Source organism: Anthonomus grandis, chromosome 15, assembly GCF_022605725.1.
Source record: "Anthonomus grandis grandis chromosome 15, icAntGran1.3, whole genome shotgun sequence".
In the NCBI taxonomy this organism is placed as follows: domain Eukaryota; kingdom Metazoa; phylum Arthropoda; class Insecta; order Coleoptera; family Curculionidae; genus Anthonomus; species Anthonomus grandis.
Window position 1 is genome coordinate 12,665,734 of NC_065560.1, and position 14,968 is coordinate 12,680,701.

At 29.9% G+C, this 14,968-nt stretch overlaps 2 protein-coding genes across 2 annotated transcripts; both read left to right on the forward strand.

Moving 5' to 3' along the window:
- Positions 1 to 9,916: 9,916 nt before the first annotated feature.
- Positions 9,917 to 14,352, forward strand: LOC126745029 (deoxyuridine 5'-triphosphate nucleotidohydrolase-like). The gene is made up of 3 exons (XM_050452680.1): positions 9,917 to 10,010; positions 13,723 to 13,962; positions 14,020 to 14,352. Exons 1-3 carry the CDS (start codon positions 9,947 to 9,949, stop codon positions 14,223 to 14,225), a joined length of 510 nt encoding a protein of 169 aa, XP_050308637.1. The 5' UTR covers positions 9,917 to 9,946; the 3' UTR covers positions 14,226 to 14,352.
- On the forward strand, positions 10,109 to 13,726 carry LOC126745018 (uncharacterized). The gene has a single exon (XM_050452668.1). The coding sequence runs from the start codon at positions 10,124 to 10,126 to the stop codon at positions 13,676 to 13,678; it is 3,555 nt and encodes a 1,184-aa protein (XP_050308625.1). The 5' UTR covers positions 10,109 to 10,123; the 3' UTR covers positions 13,679 to 13,726.
- Positions 14,353 to 14,968: the final 616 nt, after the last annotated feature.

Here is a 14,968-nt window from a genome sequence, read left to right on the forward strand (position 1 = left end):
ATCAGCTTGTATTCAATGTTGATAAGACTTTTGCTCTGGGCTTTAAGTGTAATGTAGAGGGTTTTTTGTTTGATGAGAGTAGTTATCTTACCACGTTTCTGTGACACATGCCATCCACATCTGAAGAAGTTGATGACACATGCCATCCGCATCTGAAGAAGTGGATGGTATTTGTTCTTGAGCTGTGCCGTCGAGGTCATGCAGATCTGAAGAAGACACAATATGTCGTCGACAGAAGTGCCCTTTAGGTGTAGCCGAAGAAGTGATGACGTAACGCTGAAGAAGTAGTAATAAGAAGAAGAAGAAGTTATGACTAATTGCCAAAGAAGTAATTATCTAAAGAAGTCATCAGCGTGTCTCATCAATTTCTTCAGATGTGGATGGCGTTCCGTAGCCGAAGAAGTTATGACGCAACGCCGAAGAAGTAATTAGCATAGGGTGTGGTCGGTGAGGGTGCCTGAGGCAACATATCACCTAACTTAATATGAAAACTCTTTGTGGCAAAGCCACTTTTTTACTATTTGCGCATATTTCTGTTAATTGCCAAGGTTAAAAAAACCAATTTTGGTCTACCGCGCACCTACCAAAACGTCCGTACCGTTTTAGTATAATATTATTACAATCATATTTTACCGTCGAGTGCGAGCAACAAAGCGGTATCGCGACCTTGCTTAAATGTTAATTACTAATTTATATGAGAATAGTAATACTACTAATAGGTACATACTTATTTATTGATAAATACACATGATATTTATTATTCTCTTAAATTAAACGGTGTACATTTTGTAATTGTTTTTGTTGTTGTTGTTCTCCTAAATTATACAACATTTTACATATTATATTACCTAAAATTAGTATAGTAATTATAAAAATGGTCTGTGTTACATACATAAAGACATGGAAATTTGATCTTAAAGTATTTAACTCTAAGTAATTACCACTAGTATTAGAATTTAGATTAATAATTATAGAATTTTCTGTATTTAATCCTTTACTAAAAGTTGTCCAGTCCCTACTTTCAAGTATTGTTCCATTAATGAATCGAAATCTTAACCTATAGTGAAGTCTATGTCTAGAGGTCATTGAGATGGTAGTTGGAATCCATGTAAAAAATATTGGAACTGATTCATTATGAATGCGTTTGTATAGTAAGGGTATCCATGAATTATCACTTGAAAAATTTTCACCTTTCAGTTGAACAAATGCAGACACTATTTCCGGAGGTTTATGAACGTAGAAAACATTTTGTACTACTGCAACTAGTGTTATAAATGTAGGACTTAACCAAATCATGGTTTATTGTTGAATATTGGTTAATTTTGTTTAGCAAGAGCTTTAATACAAAAACAACATTTATTTTGTGGTGAAGGAGGTCCATCTACGTGTGTTCGCCAATCTGGTCTATTATAGTGAATAAAACATGGTAATTTTATTTGTAAATCAAACTCTTGTCTATAGTTAGCAGGTAGTTTGTTCCAAATAAATAATAAAGTCATGGGATCCACATATTTTAAAAAGAAATCCATTGGTAGATTTTCTAATTCCTTTGCATTCAATTCTCGCACATTTTTCTTTCCACCTATAATTTGTAATAATTGTTCACATAATATATTATGTTTTTCTTCATTATAAATGTTTGTCACACTATCACTATTATTTTTCACTACACACTTTATTCCAAATAAATATTTTAATGAATTTAATATTTGATTCAACATCTTTTGTGGTTATAGTTGATCTACTCAAAACCAAAGAATAATTTTGCTTTTAACAGATTTTATTACATAATCTTCTACTATGTACATGGTTTGGTTTAAAATTAAAAATTTAATAATAAAAAATATATTTAACTTAACTAACATTTTACAAAACATCTTTTTTTAGAATCCAAGAATTATGTGTCTTATCCATTCCCAACCATTTTACGTAAACTTGGTTCCCTTTACGCCGTAGAATTTTTTCAACCAAATAAACGTCAGGATGTTTTACTTTTTGCAACTCAGCCCCATAAAAACCACCTTGAATTTCCACATTATTTTCATCTTGTAGTAAATAGGTTGTAGGATTTGTTAGATTAATTTTTTTCACTTGAAAGATTTCATTTGACCAATTGGGTGTATATCCTTTTGTGAATGCTTCTCTTTGTTTACTTATACGTACATGATCACCAATTTTAAATTTAGGAATTTTTGGATCAACCATTTTTATATGGTTAAAGTGAAACTTTAAAATGTCTTGTTCATTTTTTTCGTTTACTTCATTTGGTTTTTTTCCAATGCTAGAATGTCTTGTATTATTATATTTTTGCACAATATCATCCAAGATATCGATCCACTTATAATTTCCTCTCAAACTAAATTTTTTCCACATTAAAGTTTTTAAAGTTCGATTTACTCGTTCCACAACACTAGCTTTTACATTTGAAAATGTACTATAATGATTTATTTTAAATTTTTTCATTAATTCCTGAAAATGTTTACCGTAAAATTCCGATCCTCTGTCGGTATGTAGGTTGTTTGGTGGTGTTTTAACATTGCTAAGAATATTTGCCATTGCATCAGCCACATATTTAGCAGTTTTTGACTTTATGGGTTTTGTCCATACGTATTTTGAAAAAACATTAATAACTACAAGTATATATCGATAACCTTTATTGAGCTTATGATATGGAATCATTTCCACTAAATCTGCCTGCCATAAATCATTAAGTCCTTTAACTATAACACGTCTTCTTGGATATTTTTTCCTACTTAATCTATGCAGCTCATTAACAACATCTTCTTTTATCTTGCTCATGGTTAATGTTTATTGTTCTATTAAAATAGGACATTTTATTATTAATTCTCCATAAAATTGGTCTATCTGAGATTTTGAATCCCGTCGAAATGCAATTAAATCACCTGCCTTTAGTTCTCTTCCTTCCACTCCACCTTGTTTACCATTTATTAATAAATTTACATGTTGTTTTGGAAATTCGCCGGCTATAATAACACCAGAGTCAGTTGGAAATCGATAGGAAACTCGTTTATCTTGGGTTAAAACAAAATTTTTTTCACTTGGGTCATGGTGACCAAGAAATGGCAATGTTATATGGTAAAATAATTTTAAATTTGCAATGTTGACTAAATTAACTTGATTATCATCATCAATTCTGGAATATTTATGAAATATGTGAGATCCAAACTTGTCTAAAGTCATCTTTGAAATAAACTTTATTTGTACTTATTTATTGTTTTATTCTACTAAAACGGGACATTTTATTATTAATTCTCCATAAAAAAAGTCAATTGAGGATTTTGGCTCTTTACCAAACTCAATTAGATCTCCTTCTTTTATTTCTCTTCCCTCTAATTTTCCTTTTTTACCATTAATTAATAAGAATATTTCTTTCTTTGGATATTCAGCCCCTATAATAACACCAGAACTTAATGGAAATTTAAAAAATGTTTTTTTATCAAATATCAAAGTAAATTTCTCATCGTTTGGAAAGCAGTTTCCCATAAATGTTAATGATATGTTGTAAAACAACTTTAGGGGCGTTAATTGAATAAAAGTAATTGTATCAGTTTTACTATAGTTTTTCCTATTTAAGTGAAGATGAGAACCGAACTTGTTCAAAGACATTTTTAAAATACCATATAGTGGTTTAAACAGTCTATAAAATAACTTTTGCTTCCTTTAGCTCTTCAATAATGGAGACTATTTCATTATTATGTCCGGTATGCCCTGCCATTTGTGATGATATAAGTAATTTTAACCGTTCCACTAACTCATTAGGATCATCATAATAGACATAATCAGTTTTTTTATTTGTTAAATTCATCATCATTCCTCCCCCCTTTTTCGAGGTTATTCTAGTACTTCTCGGGCGTGTTTCTGACGGTGGTTTAGGCTTAGAAAAAGGAATGGCACTAGATGTGGAAGTAGATCTTAAAATTCCCTTTTTTATCAAGTACGGTTTTATTATTGTTAAGTATTTTGGGTCGGTAGTGCCTTGAATCTGTGCCTTTGGATCATAGTTTCTTCTATAAGCATTGCTTCTTTGCAATATATCCATGTAATTGTCAAGATCTTTTGAGGTATAACCGCGAGGTTCTTGAAAAAATAAAAGTTCATAGAGACCGGGTGTACCCTCATAGATTAAATCCTGAATCTTAAAATTTTGTTGCACAAAGTCAGCTTCACTGTCGCCAATTTTCCACTTTTCATTTTCTGCATCATGAAATAGGCCATGCGTATTATCTAAATCTCGTTCACTTTTTAAAGATGCATCAACAAAACCTCTTACAAGCGGATGAAATGCTTCAAGATATTGTTCGTATGCCGGACTTCTGGTTAACTCAAAAATACTCTGTCTAATTTCTTTTGTTGTTGGTTCAGTAATGGTAGATTCATCTAAATTATCTCGTCTCGTAGAACTTAGACGAGGCTCCCTTAAAGATGATTGTTGATTAAAAAATACATCATCGTCATTCTCATCGTTTATTTCAAATGTATCTTCTCTTGTTAAAAATGATGGTAATTCCGAAGGTAGATATTTGTTATAAATATTTGTTTGACGTCTTTTTTGCGGTGATAAATCGGTTTTAAATTTTTGAGGAGTAGAAAATGCTGGCGGTGTTAAGGGTTCTGTTTTAATTTTTTCCTCCGCTTTTACAGCTTTAATTAATTCTTTTAAGGGTTCTGTAATTGGTTTAAATTCTTTTTCTTGTCGAAACTGAGACTTGGCCACATCTGTTTTTAAAGATTTTAGTTTTCGTTTTACAGCTTGACGGGCTTGTATTAATTCTTTTACTAACTTTTCATTCATGTTCGCTTCCAAACTATAGGCTTTAAACTAATTAACTCCTTAGTGATATATCTTATTTATTTAAATGAATAAACTGGTCAAATTTATTTCGATACCTTCCAGTCTCAACACCACAATCTTTATCAATAACAATAAAATCAAAATCGGATCGCCAGCAAGTGGAACAGAGATCTTTAAACTGTTGAAATGACATGTCCATATTTACATGATCATCATAGATATGTTTTAAATTGGTTCCGTCTTGTTTAAATATAATTAGTAGGTTTGCATTATCTCTGATTAATTGTTTAGGAATCGATGAGTACGTTTGACATAGGTAAAAACAGTCCGTATATTTATGTCTACCAAAACAAAAATAATCTCGCATAATACTTTGATTACAGCACACAATATCATCAAATATTATTACTGAATTAGGTTTAACGTCAACTGGTGGTACAATATCCTGCTCAAAACACGACTCAAAATAACCTATTCCCCTAAGTGGTTTTAATAATTTTCTTAGAAATTCATATTTTGGTTGATATAATGATTTAGAATACACATAAACATTTTCAAATCGTAATCCGTTGGGGTGTGTTAATAATGTAATCATTACATTAGTTTTTCCACAGCCAGATGGACCCACTATGATTCCCCGTTTTGATTCACCTCCAAACAACTCCCCATGTTTCTTAAATATCTGCCCATTACTGATATTTAGGTCATAATTTTTCACTGGTAACGAAAACTTTTGTTTTTCCAACCACATATTCGAAGTATAAAAGGGTATTAACTATTATATAAAAATCTATTATGACACTAAAGTTCACACCGAAAGGTGGCTCCTTAAATACTGTAATTAATAAATTACCATTTGAATTACACATTCCTGGTTATAATTTTTGTGGGCCCGGTACAAGATTGGAAAAACGTTTAGCTGCCGGTCATCAAGGCGTAAATAAACTTGACGAAGCGTGTAAAAATCACGACATTGCATACAGTAAATTTTCTAGCGTAAAAAGTCGTAACAAGGCCGATAGGATATTGGCTGACCAAGCAATCAATCGGTTTAGGTCAAGTGATGCAGGTGTGGGTGAACGTTTAAGCGCCCTAGGAATTGCAGGTATAATGAAAGCAAAATCCAAATTGGGGATGGGTTTAACAAAAAAGAAAAATAGAAAAAAAGCGTCTGCAAGTAAAAGAAAAAAAGGTATAATCGGAAAGTCTTATAAAAAGTTAAACGTTACAACCAATGGTGCCTTAAAACGTCTTAAAAAAAGGAAAATTTCTTCAAAAAGAATAATTCCTATTCCAAAAATCAAAGGTGGTGTCCTTCCTTTAATTCCAATATTTGCAGGGCTATCTGCCTTAGGCGCTTTAGGAGGAGGGGCAGCAAGCATTGCTAAAGCCATTAATGATACAAAGGCAGCACAACAAAAATTAGAAGAAAATAAAAGACATAATCGTGTCATGGAAGAGATAGCTATTGGGAAAAAAGGAAGTGGTCTTTACTTAAAACCATATAAAAATGGTTATGGGTTATATCTAAAACCAAAAAACTATTAAATATATTACCTCACAATAAGCCGTTAACAAACCTAGATATAAATAGGTATATTAAAAAATTAAACATTTCTCATTTTAGAGGCATCTTCATGCGAGATAAATTACCAAAAGTAATTAGAAAAATTGAAAGTGGAATTATAAACTTGGATAGTAATTCTGGTCCAGGTACACATTGGACGGCATACGTTAAAAAAAATAAAAAAATAAGTTATTTTGATAGCTTCGGTAATCTAAGGCCCCCTAAAGAAGTTATTGCATATTTTTTAAGTGATGGTAATAAAAATTTAATTAGCTATAACCATGATCCGTATCAAACATATGATAAATCTAACTGTGGACAGCTATGTCTACATTTCCTTTATAATAATAGGTAACCAAATTGTTTAATCCAGATAAAAAATAAACAGTTATCAAGAAGCATGTCATCGTTTACCATAACACTTTCAGCTAAAAGTAGCATACTTTCGGCAAATTTTAATCCACCTATTTATTTAGATGATAATTCAGATTATGTTGTGGGTTTGACAAATTTTGAGACATTTTATACAATTCCCAATATTGATTATTCAAATAATAGGGTTTATTATGGAAGTAAAGGAGATTTCATAGAAATACCTCTGGGAAGCTATGAAATTGAAGATTTAAATCAACTACTACAGGAGAAATTTGAAGAAAGGGAAATATCCTTTATTTTACGTGCAAACAATAATACCCTAAAGTGTAAAATTAAATCATCTACAGATATCGTTTTTAAAAAGGGAACTATTGGAGAGCTTTTAGGCTTTAAAAGTGACCAAACAATTAAGGGTGATAAGAAATATCATGAGTCAGATTTTCCAGCAGAGATAATAAAAGTAAATTCTCTTTGTGTGGATTGTAGTATAGCCGAAGGATCATACCTGAACGGACAACCCGTTCACATTATTCATCAATTCTTTCCCAATGTTCCACCTGGATATAAAATTATTGAAAGTCCACAAAATATCATTTATTTTCCAGTCGTTGTAAAGGTGATAGATAAAATTATTGTAAAAATTATAGATCAAGAGGGAGACGTAATCAACTTTAGAAACGAAACCGTTACCATTAGGCTACACATTAAAAAATTGGAATAATGGCTATCTTATATAATAAAAAGGAAAATGGAATGTTTACAAATAAAGTATATAAAGTTAAACATAAAAAAAATAAATTTAGTTATAACTTTAATTTGAAACCGTTAAGTAAGTCTAATAGAAACTTTTTAAAATCACTTGGATTTATCATATTGTAAAACGTAAATTAAAAAAAAAAAATGTCCTCAATTCTTAATGTTACGGAAAAGCTCATAATGGATAATTCTATTACACATTATGAAACACATTCCTATGAACCATACCTACCAACAAAACTGGGAAATAACGATGAAATAGTGATTCCCGTTAATGAAGTTGAAAAGTATACTTTACCTGGAGAAAGTTCACTCTATATAGAGGGAAAATTAACCAAGAGTGATGGAACAGTTTCAAAAAAAGCATCATTTATCAACAATGGAGTAGCTTTTCTATTTAAAGAAATGAGGTATCAGCTCAATGGTGTAACAATTGATTCCGTGCGAGATGTAGGTATGACATCAACACTAAATGGATACCTATCATACAATAATAATGAAGTAAATAAGCTTGAAAATGCCGGATGGTATTTGCCAACAACTACTACTACTACTACTACTACTGAAAAAAAATCAATAGTGGATGAAAAAACGGGTTTTTTTAATGTAAGCATTCCATTAAAAACTCTCATGGGATTTTTTGAAGATTATAAAAAAGTGATAATAAATTCTAAACAAGAACTGATTCTAGTTAGAGATCATACTGATAATAATGCTGTTACGACTACGGAAGCAAATGAATCATTAAAGGTAACCCTGAGTAAGGTATCCTGGAATGTACCTCATATTTCTGTAGGAATATCACAAGAATTGCTTCTTACAAAAATTATTGATAAGAATGTCGACATCGAAGTTGGGTTTAGATGTTGGGAATTAATTGAATACCCAGAGCTTCTTAAAACTAATAGACATAATTGGCCAGTGAAAACATCAACTAAGATAGAAACACCCCGTCACGTAATTATTGCATTCCAAAGTGGTAAACGAGATCAGCTTAAGGAAGATATGAGTAAATTTCATGATATTAATTTAAGGTCTATAAGAGTATTTCTAAACTCTGAACGGTACCCTTATATAGACCTTAATTTAGATATCAAACAAAACAAATTTGCAACCCTCTATGAAATGTATTCACAATTTCAATCCACCTATTATTCAAAGACCGATGAACCGATGTTTAATCCCGAACAGTTTAAAACCATAGCACCAATCTCTTATATAAATTGTATTCATCAAAAAGAATTGCTTCAGTCAGGTCCGGTAGTTATGCGAGTCGAGTTTGAGTTAAATAGTGATTTAGACAAAGATACTTCAGCTTACTGTTTGGTGATATACGATCGCGTATTTACCTATAACCCTCTTACAAAAATAGTGAGGCAAATATAATTGTTTAAAAAAAAATATGAATTTTTTAATAGTGGATGTTCAAGGTTTTAAACTTGAAAACCAAAAGTTTCTTCCTAAAGAATTGGCTGTCTATGATGGAGAAAAAATAAGCCATTTTGTGTTTAAGCCACCATTTGCATTGGATCAATTATCAAATGAAATTATTAAAGAAGCCAAATGGGCAATGATAAATCAACACTGCATTCCTTGGTACGAAGGATATACCCCAGTTTATGAATTTTCTGAAATATTGAAAAATCTTACAGATAAAGAAAATATACATAGGATATATGTAAAAGGAAAAGATGCATGCAAATATGTAGAAAAGTATTCACTGAAACCTGTTATCGAAATTAAAGAGAATGTCGAGGAGAAGGAAAAAGAAGTGGAGATGGAAAAAACTGAACCTCTATGCTTTTATCACTCTCGATCACATTGTTTTTGTGCACTTGTTAATGTATATTCTTTATATAACAAACTAAAGCCTATGTGTTATTAAAAATAGATTTTATGATTTAAATAATGCATGTTGTATAATTTCTAACTTTAGTTTGCTAAAAGTTATAGTGAAAGATACACGCACGTTGTCCAAGGTAAACAACTAGCATCATGTATATTTTAGACGTTCAAGGATTTCAATATAAAAAAAGTCCATTTCTTTGTAAGGAGATTGCTATAATTGATATGGAAAATGGTGACGTTTTTCATCATTTTGTTAAATTTCCATTTCCATTTCACTGGTTTCAACGGTTTGATGATAATGCCAGTTTTGAAGGGAAACAAATGGATTGGATAACAAGAAATCTACATGGATTGCCTTGGGACTTTACTGACGTCAACTATTTACCCTTGGAAGGTCTTTATGCATTTTTAAAAGACACTATTAAACCAAATAGGACAGTGAATGTTAAAGGTTTGACAAAAAAAAAAATGTGGTTAAGTAGTATAATTCCAAATAATTGATATTAGTATATTTATACGAGACATATGAAAATATCTGATTCAATTTAATTCTACAACGTAAACTTATAACACTTATTCTCATCATAATGTCTACTACAAAAGAAGTTAGCGAGTTGAGTGAAAAAATGTTGTTAAAAATTGGCGAACTTGGTAAGCTTATAAAAAATAAAAATGATTATTGCAAGTGGATAAAATTTTTAAATAAAAATATTTTAATTTTAAAAAAATTTTTAAGAAGTCAGGAAAAAATAGATAGAAAATCTATGATTAAATTAGAATCAAATTTAAGTATTTTTAAAAATTATCGAGAACAATTTAAATACAAAAAGAATAATAATAAAAAGGGGAAACAATTAGTTTGGACTGCATTGGAATCATGTTTTAATAATCGTATAAGAACTGGAGCAATTGTTAACTTTAATATTAAGGACCCGCTGATATTTTTCAAAAAAGCTCTTAGATCATTTTTATGTCAAGTACGAAAGGAACTCAAAAAATCTTTGTTAAAAATAAATGTTATATTTTTATGTAATTTTATTAAACCTCAAACTGGTGAAATTGAATTAAAACATTTTACCACCAAAAATCAAATAGTTGATCGTAACACCGATTTGAGAAAATTTTATAATGATTACATAAAAACTAATATTTTAACAAAGTTAGAGGAGTTTCAAGAGAGAGATTCCGGTTGGGCACTGTATGAAATTTTACAATTAAAAATTAATTTTAATAATTATACCCCTATAAATATTGGCTATTCTACTTACATTACGGTGCCGAAATTTATTCAAAATACTAAGGGGGTTCTTAATATTAAAAATAATGATAAATACTGTTTTCTCTGGTGTATTGTGGCCGCTCTTAATCCCTGTAATACAAATCAAAATCCATGTAGAACATCTTCATATCCTCATTTTAGTGAAATTTTAAAATATGACAATATTAGTTTTCCAATTAGAATAAAAGATATAAGTAAATTTGAGAAAATGAATAATATCGGAGTGAATGTATTTAGTTTGGAGAAAAAAGAAGTTGTACCTGTATGTCTGAGTCAATATGACTTTTTAGTTAAGGTTAATTTATTAATACTTTCTATAAATCAAGAGGATAATTTTAATACAGATGACGATGATGATGATGATAATAATGGTTTAGGTCAGCATATCTTACAATTTCATAGAACATATCATTTTGTATTAATTAAAAATTTATCAAGATTATTAAATAAGCAAATTGGTGATATTACTAATAAAAAAGTTTATTGTGACAGATGTTTAAATTATTTCTATTCTGAACAAGTTTTAAATAAGCATATGTTTGCCTGTAAAAAAATGAATAAAATTAAAGTATCACTTCCATCTGAAAGGGAAAAGAATATATCATTTTCACATTTTAAAAATAAAGAAAAAGTTCCATTTGTCATTTATGCCGATATTGAGAGTATATTAGAAAAATATGAGGATTTAAATGTTAATGTAAATAAATATCAAAAACATATTCCATGCAGTATTGCTTATTATTTATTATGTAGCTATGATAATTCTCTATCAAAATTTGAGCTATATACGGGGCAAGACTGTATAAGTTGGTTTTGCTTAAAACTACAAAAATTAGCACATCAATTAAATCCTATATTTTATAATATTGTTTCAATGTTACCCTTGTCGACATCAGAGCAAGAATCATTTAACACATCTACTATGTGTCATATTTGTCAAAAGCCTTTTAGTGAAGATGATATAAAAGTTAAAGATCATTGTCATTTTACGGGTAAATATAGGGGTAGTGCTCACTTTTTATGTAATCTCAATTATAAAGATGATCATATTATACCTGTAATATTTCACAACCTTTCTGGCTACGATAGTCACTTTATTATACGGAAATTGACAACCGAAATACCGGGCTCGGTTACCTTATTACCTGTTAACAAGGAAAAATTTATATCTTTTTCAAAATATATAGAAAATACAAGTATTCAATTTAGATTTTTGGATTCTTTTCGATTTATGTCTAGCAGCTTAGATCGATTGAGTTCCTACCTAAGTTCTTCTGAAAAATATATTACTAAAAGTTTTTGCAAAAATGAGACTGAATTTAATCTTATATCAAGAAAAGGTATATTTCCATATGATTATCTTGATTGTTGGGAAAAACTAAAGGAAAATAGCTTACCATCGATTGATGCTTTTTACTCCAAACTTAAAAAATCTAATGTAACACAGACTGATTATAACTTTGCTGTTAAAATTTGGGAATCATTTCAAATTCAAAATTTACAAGAATATTTAGAGTTATACTTAAAGACTGATATTTTACTTTTGGCAGATGTTTTTGAAAATTTCCGAAAAGTTTGTTATAAAACATATGGTTTAGAATGTCTAAAATATTTTACTGCCCCTGGATTGGCCTACGATTCTTGCCTTTTAATTTCAAAAGTTACATTAGAATTAATTACCGATATTGATCAAATAATGATGATTGAAAGCGGAATTAGAGGTGGAGTATCTCAGTGTAGTAATCGTTATGGTAAAGCTAACAATAAATATATGGAGAATGAGTTTAACCCCGATCTGCCATCATCATATTTAATGTACTTTGACATTAACAATTTATATGGAACAGCAATGAGTGAATCGCTTCCTACTGGTGATTTTAAGTGGGTTGACATAAGTGTCTACTATTCGGAAAATATTATTAATACACCAGACGATTCAGATGTAGGGTATATACTTGAAGTAGATTTGGAATATCCTAAGGAACTCCACGATCTACACAAGGATTTACCTCTATGTCCAGAACGCTTAATACCACCTGTCACATCATCAAAACAACCTAAATTATTGACAACACTTTTTAATAAGAAAAACTATGTTATTCATTACAGAAGTTTAAAACAAGCTTTATCTCTTGGTTTACAACTTACTAAAGTTTATAAAATTTTAAAATTTAAACAATCACCTTGGCTAAAAACTTACATTGATTTAAATACAAATTTGAGAAAACAAAGCCAAAATGAATTTGAAAAAAACTTTTTTAAGTTAATGAATAATGCAGTTTTCGGAAAAACTATGGAAAACGTGAGGAAATACAAAGATGTTAAAGTAGTAACTACTTGGCTCGGTCGATATGGAGCAAAAAATTACATTTCAAAACCTAATTTCCATAGTTTAACCATTTTTGATGATGACATGGTTATAATTGAAATGTCAAGGTTAAATATTAAATTTAATAAACCTATATATGCGGGTTTTAGTATTTTAGAAATTTCTAAACTTTTTTTATATGATTTTCATTATAATTATATTAAACCTAAATTTAATACAGATGCCAAACTATTATATACTGACACTGATTCTTTAATTTACCATTTTCACGTGGAAGATATCTATGAATTTATTAGAAATGATACAGATAGATTTGACACTTCTGATTATCCTGTAGACAACATTTATAATATTCCTTTAGTTAATAAGAAAGTATTAGGATTAATGAAAGATGAGAATAATGGCAAAATTATGAGTGAATTTGTAGGTCTTAAATCAAAAATGTATGCATTAAAACTGTTTGATTCAGATAAAGTTGTTAAAAAGGCTAAAGGTATTACTAATACTTCAATGAAAACAATAACATTTGATGACTATTATAACTGTTTATTTCATAAAGACACATTTTATACACAAGAACATTTAATTCGAAGTAAAAAACATGAGGTCTACACAATAAACCAGAGAAAAGTTGCTCTTACTCCATACGATGATAAAAGAATTATTAATTATATATATACCGATACACTACCTTGGGGTTATAATCAATAAATTTATTTTATCCATTTTCAATAAAATTTTTTTATACATTTAAGCCGATCAAGAAGTAAGTCCAATTTTAAAATATACAAAAATCACACCTCACGCATATACACCCGAAAAGGGTAGTAGACTGGCTGCTGGATATGATTTAAAAAGTAATCATGACACAATAATACCAGCTAAAGGAAAAACTCTAATATCAACTGGACTTAAATTTGAGCTACCGAAAAACTGCTATGGCAGGATTGCTCCAAGGTCTGGTTTAGCTGTAAACCACTTTATTGATGTAGGCGGTAAGTTTTATTTTTTTTACAAAAATATATTGTAATAATGAAATTTTTTTTAATTAGCTGGCGTTATCGATGAGGACTATCGAGGTGAAATTAAGATCCTACTGTTCAATCACTCGGATGAGGATTTTCACGTTAGAACTGGCGACATGATAGCTCAAATAATATGTGAAAGGATCTTCTATCCAGAACTTCAAGAAGTCAACAACATGTCCAGCACAGAACGTGGAGAAAAAGGATTCGGCTCCACAGAAAAAAATATGTAAAACAAATAAAGTGATTTGTTTTAATTTTTAAGAAATGATTTTTATAAAAGTAAATAAAATTGTTGTTATTATTATTTTATTTAAAATTATAGATATAACTTAAAAATATATTTTTTAAATATCTAAATTCTTTTACTTAAATTAAATAAAAATATATTTATTTCTACAACAATGTGTTTTATTAAACGTGTTCATCAATAAATAAGTATGTACCTATTAGTAGTATTACTATTCACATATATAAATTAGTAATTAACATTTAAGCAAGGTCGTCGTCGTCTCGGTTACCGATACCGCTTTGTTGCTCGCACTCGACGGTAAAATATGATTGTAATAATATTATACTAAAACGGTACGGACGTTTTGGTAGGTGCGCGGTAGACCAAAATTGGTTTTTTTAACCTTGGCAATTAACAGAAATATGCGCAAATAGTAAAAAAAGTGGCTTTGCCACAAAGAGTTTTCATATTAAGTTAGGTGATATGTTGCCTCAGGCACCCTCACCGACCACACCCTATGCTAATTACTTCTTCGGCGTTGCGTCATAACTTCTTCGGCTACGGAACGCCATCCACATCTGAAGAAATTGATGAGACACGCTGATGACTTCTTTAGATAATTACTTCTTTGGCAATTAGTCATAACTTCTTCTTCTTCTTATTACTACTTCTTCAGCGTTACGTCATCACTTCTTCGGCTACACCTAAAGGGCACTTCTGTCGACGACATATTGTGTCTTCTTC